Genomic DNA, 14,069 nt, shown 5'->3' with positions numbered 1-14,069 from the left:
AGTCCTGTGACTACGAGAGCATGAAATTAATGTCTTTTTTTTCCAGATCATATATAACAGGGTTCTCTGTGTCCTCCCTTGATTCACAGCAGCTCTTTTTGCTATATGCAAATCAAGCTGTGCTTTCACATAAAAGAAATATAAAACACAAGCCAACAGACATGGTACAAGAATTTTAAAAGAAGCTACCTGTCGGCACGGGCCAGGTGGCTGAGATCACAGCAGCAGCAGAGGGAAAGAGAAGAGCAAAGAAAGTGGTTTCAGAGTTTTGAGAAATTTTGCACAAGTGATCCTGTGACCCCTGGCATTCAGCTGAGGGATTAGTCCTGACAATGTTGCCTCCCTTGCCAGTTTCCATTCATCCAGATGCAAGGAGAGGCTAGCAAACCAAATTAATTTGAGGATATAGTTTACATAACAGAACCAAATCTTCACTTCAAAGCATGACCAGCAAAGGGATCTTGTCTCCGGTTTGGATTTTCCAACAGCAAACAATATTAAACACACCAAAACTGAAGTGTGAAAAAACTAAACTAAAGGTTATGTGTTAGAATATTTGGCAGGTTCTTTGTAAGCAGAAGAAACAATGAAGTTGCCACAGGAAACTCACAGGTTCAAAAAATGAAAAAAGCAACAGCACTGTAACAATAAAAAGAGAAAAAGAGACAGTTCAGCTAATATGAAGTGGAGTGGTATGAGGTTCTTGTTGATAGTCAGTACATTAACTACAGTAGATGGTGGTCGCCACCCGTTTGAGCAGCAGCAGAAAAAATTGTTGAGGAAGCTAAGCAATGTATTGCTGTGGACAGGGTCATCAGCAAAATACACTGAAAAGCCAATATCAGTTTAAGTGTATGCTTAATCTTGCTGTCAAAGAACGATTTGTGATGGGTACCAACCAAACTCCAGACACAAAATTACTTGCAGAACATGAAGCTGATCTACTGCTGGCTCATTTATTTGTTTATGTTACTGTGTGACTTCAGTGTTTTACAAATTTAGTTCAGAATACACCCAAGTCACACAAAAACACAGTCAAACTAACTGATCAAGGCAGTGGTAGACCGGCACCTTCCGTGTTCTGCCGTGTTCTCCGTAGGTAAAATTACTGATTTCATTACTGGAGTCTGGTTGTGTGAGAGAAAAAGCACTTTTTGGTATATATAAAAGCGGTTTACTGTCAGGAAAGGCTGCCTGACAGCAAGTTAAAGTGGTGAAAATGTCCTAAATATAGCATACACTTAAAGAGATATTGATTTTTTGTTTTTCTGAGTGTCTAAAATACATTTTGCTGCTGACCAGGTCCACAGTAGTACATTCCTTAGCTTCCTACAGCAGCACTCCTGCTGCTCCTATAAACTAAGGATAAGTATTTGACATACAAAATTAATCAAGAAAACCAGAGTTTCGAGCAGCAGTGAGCAGGGCCACGGATTGTTCTGCATGGCTTTGAGTCTTTATTACATTAGCACAATTGTTGATGGATACCAAGAGAAGTTTGCGACCTAAACATTCTTTGCATTCTCTATAAACTTAGTGTTGATAGTGAAGGAATTCATCACTTTCCTTAGCACAATGGATGAGCATATGGTAATACCCTTGCCTGTAGAATTCAATAACATCGAACTGTGAATGTTTCTTGTCTAAAACAGACAGAGAACTTATTAAAACTTGTTAAGATTCAAGGTGTTAGGGCTGACCCAAATGCTGATCGCGAAGCTTTTACCATTGCCACTGAAATTAACTTCCAACTCAGCATTCGAACGCTTCATTTTCTAAAACAGAAAGGAGACATTGCATTGGCTGCAATGAAAAAGAGGCAAAATACTGATAGAAAGAGAGATATGGAGCTTTTATATTGCATTTAGTCTTAAATAATGCACATACTAACCAGGCACGTGCGCGACACAAGCGCATAGAACTGTGTCTGCAAGTGGAAGACACACTCGTGAAACAGTATTTCTTCTCCACATGCACAAATACGGCCCCGCGAGGGGAAGCGGTGACAACCACAAGCTCGACCCTTTCCCTCCTTCTCCTCACCCTGTCTTCGTCTTTCATCAGATTTTAGATATTGAGCTGCTGGTGTTAGATTAATCAGTTAATTGTAAAATAAATTAATCACCAACTATTTTGGTAATCGGTTTCTTGTTCTGAGTCACTTTTTAAGGAAAAAAAAATGTCGATTTCAGATTATCAAATGTAACATCTTCTGGTTTCTTTAGTCCTCTAAGACAGTAAAGCGAAAATCTTTTGGATGTGGACAAAACAAGGCATTTGAGGATGTCATTTTGGGCTTTGAGAAACAGTGATCAAAATTTTTCACCAATTTCTGTCATTTCACAGACCAAACAACTAACAGATTAATCAAGAAAATAAGATTTAAACAGATAATGGAAATACTAGTTAGTTCCATCCCTAGACTATTTACAATAACTAAACAAAAGGTATTCAGGACAGCCCTACAAGATTTATTCATAGACGACTTTTCATCTCGATACATGTGCTTCACACTAATCTCCTCAGAGCAGGTGTAATTTTTCTGTCTAGTTCAGATCGTATTTCAGGACAAAGTTTTTAACGGCTGTTCTTGGGTGTCTTCCAAGGTGCCGCCTTACTCATAGGCTACAGATGCCTGGAGCGAGACGAGCGTGTTGCCATGGGAACCAGGTTGAGTGATGCGTGAGTGGGCTTCGGGGTACCCTCTATGTAACTGCACTCATCCTGCTGAGGAGGAGTCGGCTGTAAGAAGACCTGGCAGAGGTGCGAACGCTCCAGGCTGAGTCAGCCTCAGTCACCTTGCTGCTGTTTCTTTACAGCTTCCAGACTGTCTGCCTCTGTCCCAGCACACACACACACACACACACACACACACTGACTCTCACAGGAAACCCTCGCAGTGTGATCACGCATTAGATTTATTTAATCATTGAGTTTGTAAATTTGTATTTGCTTCATTTGCGTACACACCGCCAAATTACAAAGATCCAAGGCTTTTAAATAAGAGCTGCAAAAACAAGGGCTTTCCCCGCCTAACAATTTGTATTACTGGCTGCCACCTTTATTGAAAGGTTTTTATGCCAATACCTCTATGGTGACATTCCCATTTTTGTGAAAATTAGGATTAAAAATCTGTACTAAATAGGTCTCATGTACCACACCTAAATTGGATTTTAGTGGCTATTTCTATTTTATATTATTTTTTTTGACCTTCCCATTAGTACGAGTTCACTGGGAAAGCTCTATTCCTTCATCATTCTTGTCTTCACTTTTCCATCAGGTTCTGTGCCCCTTTGTTTTATCAAAAAATCAAATATCAAAAAATAGAGCCAGGAGTGTGCAGAGAAATATTGCTCAATCTGCAAATGAGTATTTTTAATGTTTATTCTTGTGCTAAAATAAATGTTGTTATTTGCCACAATCCTTGTTTTTTATCTTTTTGTTCCATCTTAGTATAAAATTTCCATCCCTATCAACACTTTTGTCTGTCAAATCATGATTTTGGCATTTAAGCGCACTGAACACCGTACATCTTCTCCAGACTTTGCCACCTTTGTCCCAAAAAAATCCACGGAAAACCCTGATAAAGTGAAACAAAACTCAAAAACTTTCTGGGAACCTCAACAGGATATGACCAACCAAATCCAAATATTTTGACAAAAAATAAAGAAATAAATGGCAGGAATGCCCCTTAATTATTGTTTTAGTTTTCATATATCTGACACAGAGAAAAAAAACAAGACAAACAAAAACTCAAAATCCATTCGAGAGCTGCTCCTTGTGTGAATTGTCTGTACAATTACACTGTGAAACACCCTCTGACACATACGAAGGCCAGTTCTGATGACCAGGAAATCTGTATCAAGGAGATTTACAGCAGCCTCATCCAGGAATCTGATTCTGGGGGCGATGAAGACATGGCAGGATCAGGCAGTAACAGAAGAGGAATAAAGTGGGAGAGGAGCGGGTTTGCAGCAAAATAATTCATCATCTATTGTGTTGATAAATCAGCAAGTATTTCCTTTTTCTTCTGGGTAAGAAAAAAAATCTAAGTGCTGCTGTGGGTTGAAAACCTTCATTTTTTTGATCACACACAAAACAAAATAAGAAAGTCTATATTAAAATACCCATATGAAACTCTTAATAACACTTTGTTTGACGTGATTTCCAAGAATCTTATATACATTACATAATAGATTAATTAATAATGCCATATATTTGTTGCAGCAATGCAACCTAGAGCTCTTTTTGTCAGTGCACAACAGATCAGCTGAGCATGTAAAAAAATATAGAATTTGTCCACAGGCAAGCATGCAATTCAATATGGAAGATAAAGTTTTAAATAATATATGAGTAATCCATGAATAATTACTTGCTATTTAACAGACCTTTTCTTTAAAGGAGATTGTTATTCACTCTGTAAAATTAAAGTGTTACCCATTTTATTAACTGTTCAAAGGGAACACATAATATCATAATAATCTGAGGTCCTTCAGAATTGACAAAGCAAATATATCACTCAAGGGAGGAAAAGATTCAAGGCAGCAGTGCTGACATACCTTCGGGCAAATGGAAAGTTGAGGCAGGCACTGGTCGACACATTTCGAGGGCTGTCTAGAGGGCTGCTCGCAGCTGAAAGAGGAGAGACAGAAGTTACTACGGGTTGGGTACTATTCACAACTGTAATAATAAACCCATGAAAATAGAAGAGAGGAGACCACATGGCTGCATTTACAAGTAGAAATGTTCCAAAAAGGATGACATCATGTCTATGCAGGAACCCTCAATCAGTGCGGCATTACACAGTACCTCAGACAGGTCCAATATATCATCTTGGTATTACTTTTCCAAACATTACAGCACTTATCTGTGAACATTCTTAATTCGGGGGGAAGCCCCATCCAGTTTGGTCTCACTAGAGTCTGGAGGTCTGAGTACACTAGAGACTGAGGTTCGTTTACATGCAAATAGTCGAGTACCAATTAGAACACAAGAGAGACCCAATTAGAGGATGACTGCACTCAGTGATTAGATAATCCTCAGAATGATTGAGTTCAAAAGGGAGCACATCCACATACTGCTGGTATGAGGAGCTCTTCAGCAAAACTCTTTTCATAGAATGCAGCTGCTTTATGGCATTAAGGAGCTGCACTCCGTCTGTACTACTGATTCACAAAGCAGAAGGACACCCACCACTTATAAATGCCCTGTCTCTCAATTACTTTAACACTCCCTGCACTTTCTTAAATATCATATTAATTCTGAAAAGTCAAAACTGATATCCTCAAACATTCAAGTTTTAAACCATGTCCTTTAGCAGCATGAAGCAATGCAGATGGTTGGTCCTCGTGTTCTGCAAAGGCTAAACCAGGGCTGAATGACGATGGCAGGAGACACTTTACTTTCAATATTCAGAAAACAGTTAAAGGTAGGTGAAACAAACTTCCTGTGGACCACAGTCCAGGCCAAACAGCCGAACCTCAGTCCAACCAAAAGAAGTCAGTCTGGATCAAACTAAACCATGGTTTTGTTCTTCTCTAGCATGAAAACCATTTGGATTGTTGGTTGGGACTTGAAAGTAATATAATAAATATGATATTATATTATTATATTATTATAATTTTAATATTATAAATATAATATTATATATGTTCTAATTACCCTATTTCTTGTAGGTTAATTCACCGTTCCTGTTTTACTTCTCCCCTTTATTTTAGTGTCACAAACTACTTTAGTTCAAAAGCAAGTAAGGTGAACATGCTTTTCAACTTTTACCTTCTCTTTTCCTTACTCACACACCTACACACCTGATTACTCTTATTGCACACTCATGCACGCGCACACCCACACGCACACCCACACACACCAGCCCTCCTTCTGTTTTTCCGTTTGTGTCTACTCTGTTAACCTTCTTCATCAGCAGAATGTTTTACTTTGATTTTTTCACCCGCAATTTCGTTTTTATAGCAGCAGCTGAGCTGTGAGGAGGAGGCTCGATGTTAATGATGGAAACTATTAAAACAATCACTAAATAAAACAGTGACTGAATGGTCAACACCACTATGGTGTACTTGGAAACTTTTACAAAGTAACAGTGTGAATAGACATACTCATTAAACTCTGTGTGTGTGTGTGTGTGTGTGTGTGTGTGTGTGTGTGTGTGTGTGTGTGTGTGTGTGTGTGTGTTACTGTGCAGACCAGAGTGTGACTGTCACACAGACCAGAGCAGCAGAGCGAACAGGTGAGGCAGGAGGAGAGCGGGCAGAGCGCACAGAGATTGTCTACCAGACCAAGTTACTCAATCGCAGATTAAAAATAAAAATGCTAAATGGGTCACCAAATCTACTTGGGCAACTGTTATTTTATCTGAGTTAGGCCTTATTCTTGATTTTACCTAATACCTTTAATGTTTAAGTTAATAATAATATCCCATATGCAGTATATCTTTACATTCCCTCTCTTTCTGTTCTTGCCTCAATTTCACTTGGGCTCTTCTAACCCTGACCAATCAACACCACACAAGTCTGTCCTGAAATGACATTTTGACTTCATTATTGCGAACAGTGTCTTTGACAAACCTAGTGTGTCATAATAACGTATAAGAGTAATGCTACTGTTAGGTAGCAAGTGTGCTGCTGCAGTTCATCTGGCTATTCTGCAGTGCCAATCTGATCCTGGCTGTGGTGCGGATTACAAGTTATAGTTGAACAAGCTTAATCTTGTATTAGTGACTGTGTGCCAAGGCAAGGTGCCCTACAGCTTATACACATTAGCGTGAGCAGGGATGGTACTTAAGTAGCATGCTAAACAGTGATGTGTTCGTTCATCTGCAACTTTATTAGATGCCATTAATTGAACATGGTTACATTTAAGTTTCCATACTGCCAAATAATACTTTTAAATCCCTGTGAAAATGTGATTTCTGAGAAGGTGTGGTGCTCAATATGTGTTCAGATTAAACCTGTTTGAAGCTTATCTTTTCATCTCCAGTTTTGGTCAAGGGAGAACAATACCATAGACTTGAGAGTCAGTCATCAGGACTGTTATTTAGTAATACAGAAGAGCACAGATGAGTCCATCTGAAGTGTTTAAATTACGACAGCTGGAATCATTAAACAATGCTTTGGGCTGCATCGGTGCGGAAATGTTTCAACAGGGCACAGTTAAAATACAAACCGGAGAGGTGAGTTTAACGGTTAATAAAATTCCAAGACACCAAAATGAAGTTTAAATTGTGTTGAGGCTAGGTTGTTAAACTGTTGAATATCAAGATGTCAAAAATGTTCTCCTTCGTCTCAATGCTTGTGAGATGAAATGTAAAGAGCACAATCCTACAAAAGGTATTTTAGCTGCTTTGTCCACTTGCATTGCAGTGAGCTGCTAGAAGATACTGCAGCTAAAACAGAGCTAATGCCAGCGCTGACATGTTTTTGGCAGCAGTTTCCTTGTTGGGACTTGTTGGATTTAAAGGTTACCAAACATTGCAATAGATCTTACCGGTGTGGAGTGAGAGCGGGGACAGCGGCCGGGACAGCGTGGGTGATGGTGTCCCGACACCAAGACTTTTCCTGTTGCTGCTACGACAGCTGAAGAACAAAGACAGAAAGTCAATAGACCACGAATGTCATCAGAAATCATTTATCTCTAATCATAATTTGTAAGAAAATAACTGTGTGGTAGTTTGCATAGTGAGTAACTGTCATGACCACTGAGCAAGTTAAACCCGTTTAAGTCTAACCTTCCCAGTAATTAAGGGTTGTTCGTGCTCCACAGTCGCCTCAGTGTGTGCTTTTGGTGGCAACAACTAGGTTCATGAAGAGTAAAGTCTAGACCTGATCTGTTTGAAAAGTGCCCTACGATAACTTAGGAGATAACTTTGTTATGACTTGGCACTACACAAATAAAATTGAACTGAAATTGAGTTTCAAAAATCTTTGGTTCTCTCCTAGATATAACCCACAATCTGGCAGCTACTAAAATATGATTCTAAAAACATTTCTAGACTAAGTCTTGAGAGCCCTGTGTGTTGCACTGGTCAAACTCAGGGAGAACGACCTGTCAATCACACGGTAGCCCGCCGTAAAGCATACCCTGCTTTATCATCGATTCTACTCTAGATGGGACCATAATTTCAAAAATTAACATCATGCTGTGTTGAACAAGACATGAAACTAGCGAATGAGAATAAAAAACTCATTAGGAAACAAGAAACAAGTGAGAAGTATGGTCATTTCTCATAAGACTCCATAGAAATCTGTCCTCTTTTTGGAACCAGCGAAGTTGCCCCTGCTGGCCATTAGAAAGAAATCAGGTTTAAGGCATTTTCTACATTGGATTTACTTCACTCAGAAGCTCCATCCATTTCTTCTTCTAGTGTCTACAATTTTCTCATCTCTAAGATGATATAAACTGTCACTTAGAGCAACGTGGCACTGTTGAGATGTTAGCATCAAACAGTTGTAAAAACTTTTACTCGGAACAGCAGTTCAGCTGAACGATAAGACATTCTAGAAAGAAAATAACCTGGTATATTCTTTTAAGCCGAGTGTAACCATCTTGGCTCCTGGTTTTATCCACCTATAATTACATGTTTGACTCGTGCAATGCTTCAGCATGTATTTATACATAAGTGTGTACTTGCATGTGTATTGATCTTAAGGATACAAAAGACACTGTATGACAGTGTAACACTGGACAGATTAAGAAGACACTTGACCTTTAAAGTAGCACAATGTGATCCATTAAGCTGTAACTATTCTAATACACCAAATAAACCTGAATAAAACCAAAACACATCCGTGTTGGTGTGCAAACCAGTAAGCAGAGGATAAACGTGAAAATAGAGGTGAAAATAGACGGGGCTGTCCAGTTTTCTGGATTATTCTGGATTTTGTTAGCTATCATCCTCACTGTTTTTTATTATTATTATTATTAATAATAATTAATATTAGTATTTCAGTAAAACACTTGAACAAACATTTTCAAAGTTATTTTACTTTCACTTTTTATATTAGCTGTGTTTATCTGACTTCAAGAATTCAGACTTTCTTTTTTTGTAATTTAGTTTTCAGCATTATTTTCAGCTTTTAATTTTAGTTTCCTTACTTAATAAAATTGTCTCTTAGAAAAAAGGTATTTCACATAACATGTTAGAGAACCCTCATTACACACAAGTAGACTGTTTTGTTTCAGTTCATTCTAATTGTACCTTTCTATTTATTTTAAATGATTATTTTAATTAACAAACATGACTATTGGGGATGCATTCAACAGATTTTTCTTCTGCACTGCTACAACACAAATGTAGCATGAACTGAGACAGGTCTTCAGTGCAAACAGTTTACTTTCAGATGGAAAGATTTTGCTGGTGTAAGCGCACCAGGTAAACAAAGATGTGCACAGTGATCCTTAACTAAACAGGTCGTTTGTAAATATATCTGAACATCCATGCCTGTTTTAGCAATCTATTTTAGTGCCACAACTAATGATTATTTCATCAAAGAGTGTTTTTGAGTCTATGAAATGTCAAAAAAATGGGGGAAAAAAAGGATTATGACTTCATACAGCCCAAGGAGACACCATCAAATGTTTCATTTTGTCTGATGAACAGTCCAAAACCTAAAAGATATTCTGTTTATTATTACATGTGAAAAAGTCAAGCAATATGTCCTGACATTTGAGATTGTGGAATCTGAGAATGTGCAGCATTTTTCACTTTTTGCTTGAAAATGACTATTTTTCTATTAACTGATAACTAGTCATTTGAGCTCTTTTCAGACAGCAGCTAAGTGCTTGGCTTCATAATATCATATTGCTCCTCTTGTAGCCTACTTGTTGCATGCACATACATCAAGCACATGTGTAGGAGATGGTCTCTGGTGACCATCCAAAATACATATAACCAAAGTTGTATTTTTACTACACTGTACTCACTGTACGTTTTGAGCTACGAAGAGTGATGTACTTTTGTGACGAATGGGATGATGCTGTTAACTGCAAGCAGATCCCAAGTTTGTGAAAACCCTTTGAACCCTTGCAATTTCTGTGGTTACCAAAAATACACACTTCATGGTGTGGTACAGATGAGGCTTATGATACTTAGCTAAAAGAACTGAGATTTCTTTGTCTCTGCCCACTGCGATTTAACTCAGCCGATGAGATTATTTCCACCTTCAGAGCAGCTCTGCCTTGAGAAGTGTTTACGTAACTACAACTTTAATCTGCAGGCAGATGCGTGACACACCAGCATGGCCATGTCAGATGAAGAGGGAGAACTGATGAGAACCAAAATACAAAAAGGAAACCTCCTGTCAACAGACTCAAGGATGAAGACACTGTGTGCACCAACAGCAACAGCAGGCCCAGCTTGAGCCACAGATGTCCAAGGCTCTGTATCTGTGTGTGTGTGTGTGTGTGTGTGTGTGTGTGTGTGTGTGTGTGTGTGTGTGTGTGTGTGTGTAAAAGGAGGGAGTGCTATATAATCTCCTGGTTCTGAAAAGAAGGGGCAAACTTTGACAACCAACATTCAGATTTTACTATGACACCAAGGTGAACAGTTCAAATGTGCTGAAATGATTAGCCAGTTAATCAACAATTAGACTGACAGAAAATTAACCAATTTTTATTTATATCTAAGGAATAGTTTGTCATTTTCCAAGCAAAAATGCCACTTTTCCATCTTGACAAAAATTAGAATATTTGCTGCTTTTCTCAGTTTTATAGCCTTTAAATTACATATTTTTAGGTTCTGGATTGTTCATTGAACAAAACAAGGATCCTGAACACCTTGGGCTCTGGGAAATTGTGATTTTATTAACCACATGACTGGTCTAGAAAATAATCTGCAGGACAATGGATAAAATAATTGTTGATTGAAGCCCCCAAAAATATAAAATACTTGCAGTTTCCAGGTTATCAAATATAAGGATATGCTGTTTTTCTGTTTTATTTGAGCGCACACTGAATATCTTCTTCTGGATTTTGGCTGTTGGTCAAAAAAAAACAAACAATCTGAGGACAGAACCCACTGATATTATAATAATATTGCCTGCCTATAGGCACTCTCACAAATTATGAGATATTTGATGAATAATCATCAATAATGTGTATTAAATAACTAAGTGGGTGAAGGCAAAAATAGAAAATTTAACAGTCTGGTAAGGTCAGAAAGTCTTTAAAACTATGCAAAGACAACACAACAACATACAATATAAGAATATCCAAAATATAAGGCGATATCTAGTCTAATATCACAATATTATATAATATCTATATATTGCCCAACCCTAGGTCTCATTTGCAGTTTCCAGGTTCTAAAATGTGAGGATTTGCTGTTTTTCTCTGTTTCATATGATTGCAAATTCAATATCTTTGGGTTTCGCGCTGTTGATCGGACAAAACAAGCTACTTTAAGACAGAACCTTGGGCTCTGAGGTTGCGTGGGCATTTTTCACACATTTCTGATATTTTATGGACCAAAAAAAAGCAAAATGATAATGGACAAATCTATACAAAGTCAGCCTTACTTCACAGTGAACATGTCACACATCAGTTCACTCAGTGTCACGGCCTCTATCAGACAGTGAACAGCTGCAGGCTTTATCTCCAGACATCTAACAGTAAACATGACACCAGGCAGTAATCATCATCACACCAATAACCACCAATGTAAACAGTGAAGTGCAAATAAGAGACTTTTTCTCTTATAAAGTACATTTTTATGTCTTTATCTGGTCCATCAACTGCACCTATAGTTACAGTTTGGCTTTCTCCAATGGGACATTACAGACCTGCTGTAACGTTACACCACATTTCAACAAAGAAAACAGTGTACTGTGTCTGATATTTGAGGCATCACTTTTGAGAATATTAATTTCAAAGCCAATACTGTCAGCAGACTTTACCAGCTGCTTTCAGTCGCGTTATTTTGTGTCCAAAGGCTGTGTATCATCACAAAGAAACAAATATAGGATTAACGTTTACTAGCGACAGACCAATCGGCTTTCTGAGAGGAGCACAGAGGGGAAGCTTATGTTAGGAATCTTTATCCTAACGTAAAGAAAAATCACGTTAAATAGATGAAACATCCGAACCTAACTATAAGAAGATCAGCTGCTGAAAACTGCAGAATTTTAACACAACAAAGCCAAAATAAACCGTTGAACTAGCTTGAGTTTTAACCTCCATATCCCAACTCTTAATAACTAGCAGTTACCTCTTTGAGCGCTTCAGCAGCGCTCCCGGAACAAAATGGGACTTGTTCTGGCTCGGTACCGCAGACCAGTGACTCGGATCCGACATCCTGAGGGTTTTCTTCTGTTTTAAAGTTAATATTGGTTTCAGAAAGCTGAAGCTGCTGGGCTCGATGAGAAACCCTCTCCCCCTGCCGCCGCTGCTCTCGCCACCATCGTCTCCTCTCCTCGGCGGTTCCTTTTGTATTCACGCCGAGTCTCGTGCAGTCTTAACGGCTTCGGAGCTGCCGTTACATCCTCCGGTAGACTCTCTGACCGAGGTCCTGTCCCCGATACATCAGCTCCATGACGGTTTGTTTGGTGTGTAGTAACGTTCACACAGCAGCGGCACACTTTAGTTTGACCAAACAGACGCTGCTGCTGCTGCGTGCGTATCCGTGTGAGCAAGCGCCAACCTGATGCTGCGTTCAAGTGCTGCTCGTTTCCTCCAACTCCTCACTGCTGCAAAAAACCTGCTAATGCCCATACCAATTCACCAAAGCCCAAGATGACAACTTCAGTTGCTTGTCTTGTCTGTCCAACAGTGAAAAGCCCGATAGTGTTCAATTTTTAATGCTATAAACCGAACAAAGAAGAAACTTCTCCAATCTGAAAAGCTATTACTGGTGAATGTTTGGCCTTTCTAGGGGTTTTCAGACTCTAAGCCTGCGGCTAAGTATTAACCCTGGGATAACTTACCCCCTTTGAGGCTGCACAATTAATCACAATTGCAATAAAATTGCAATATGGCCAAGTGCGTTATCCAAATCGCAGAACCAGAACCAAATCACATTTTTAAAAAAAAAAAAAAAAAAAGGAAAAATGTATTAGAAAACAGCATTATAATGAGGTACTGTAGTGCTGCACAGATGGCCTGGCCTAAAAATCATCTTTGTTTGGCACAGATCTCAACATATATCATACCATCACGATTTCAACAGTTTGTTTTTTCAGAGAACATGAAAATTGTAATGCAAAACTGATCATTTCCACTAATCATATCACATATCACAATCGCATAATCGCAGTATGACTTTTTTTCTAAACTCGTGTCGTAATTACAAGTTCATGTGTTCCACTTAGCATTAGCCCAGTGCTAACAGCTCTTTTAGGTGCATTGTGTGAAGCCCTTCTGCTTGATAAATAACTTGATAAATTTGATAAATTATCAAAAATTGTCAAATACTCATGGGATTGCTGGTTATGCATTTATTTATTTTGTCAGTTAGTTAGTCATTTGTTTGTTTCTTTTATTGCTTTTTGTTAAATGGACCCCGAAGAATGCTTAGAGAACACTTAAAACAGGCAGTATAGGTTATCAAAAGTATGAATACTTCAATATTTTAATACTGTGTGTTTAAAATGACTGAGTATCAAAAGCAACAAAGCTATTTGAAAAAATGACTTATGCTTATTCAAGACCTCAGTTCAGTCTTTCTTGTCCTGCCTGAAATTTGGCTTGCAGCAAAACCAGTGCTCAGTGTTTGTTTTTCTGTACCAGCACTGTGTGCAGGTTAACAAAAAAGAAAAAAATATCCTACTTCATGTGCCTAGGACTTTTTCCTTTTTGCCATGGTTTCAAAATGTGTGGTGGTGGCTGTATCTGCAGAGACACTGGTCCCTATTTCCTTATTTTCTATCATTATTTTGCTTCTTGAGAACTCAAAATGGCCTTATTTGTAGTCCTGATCCTACCTTGAAAGCATTCCTTACAACATTATGATTTTGTAAACTCTTTGGTAACAGTCTAATAACGTTCAGGACCACTGCCACTGCCGTCACTCATTTATACACCATAGTAAATGACACAGAGACACACATTTCTATCAATGCATTAAT

General features: G+C 38.4%; 1 protein-coding gene across 3 annotated transcripts in view; it reads right to left on the bottom strand.

The window, feature by feature from the left end:
* The window catches only part of mast3b (microtubule associated serine/threonine kinase 3b), a 46,745-nt gene that overhangs the window by 22,273 nt on the left and 10,403 nt on the right, over positions 1-14,069 (bottom strand). Inside the window, exons 1-4 of one of the 3 annotated variants that reach the window (XM_084723196.1) lie at positions 12,215-12,652; positions 7,498-7,586; positions 4,560-4,632; positions 190-210 (exon numbers count right to left, since the gene is read on the bottom strand). In XM_084723196.1, the coding sequence (XP_084579322.1) occupies positions 190-210; positions 4,560-4,632; positions 7,498-7,586; positions 12,215-12,300 (269 nt within the window). In that variant the 5' untranslated portion in view covers positions 12,301-12,652. Of the gene's footprint in view, positions 1-189; positions 211-4,559; positions 4,633-7,497; positions 7,587-12,214; positions 12,653-14,069 lie in introns of those variants that run through there. The other 2 variants (XM_084723193.1, XM_084723194.1) reach the window with 2 other exon arrangements.

This window comes from Lutjanus erythropterus, chromosome 7 (assembly GCF_056507025.1).
Source record: "Lutjanus erythropterus isolate fLutEry1 chromosome 7, fLutEry1.hap2, whole genome shotgun sequence".
NCBI classification, from domain to species: Eukaryota; Metazoa; Chordata; class Actinopteri; order Lutjaniformes; family Lutjanidae; genus Lutjanus; species Lutjanus erythropterus.
This window is presented reverse-complemented; position numbering and strand designations above follow the sequence as displayed.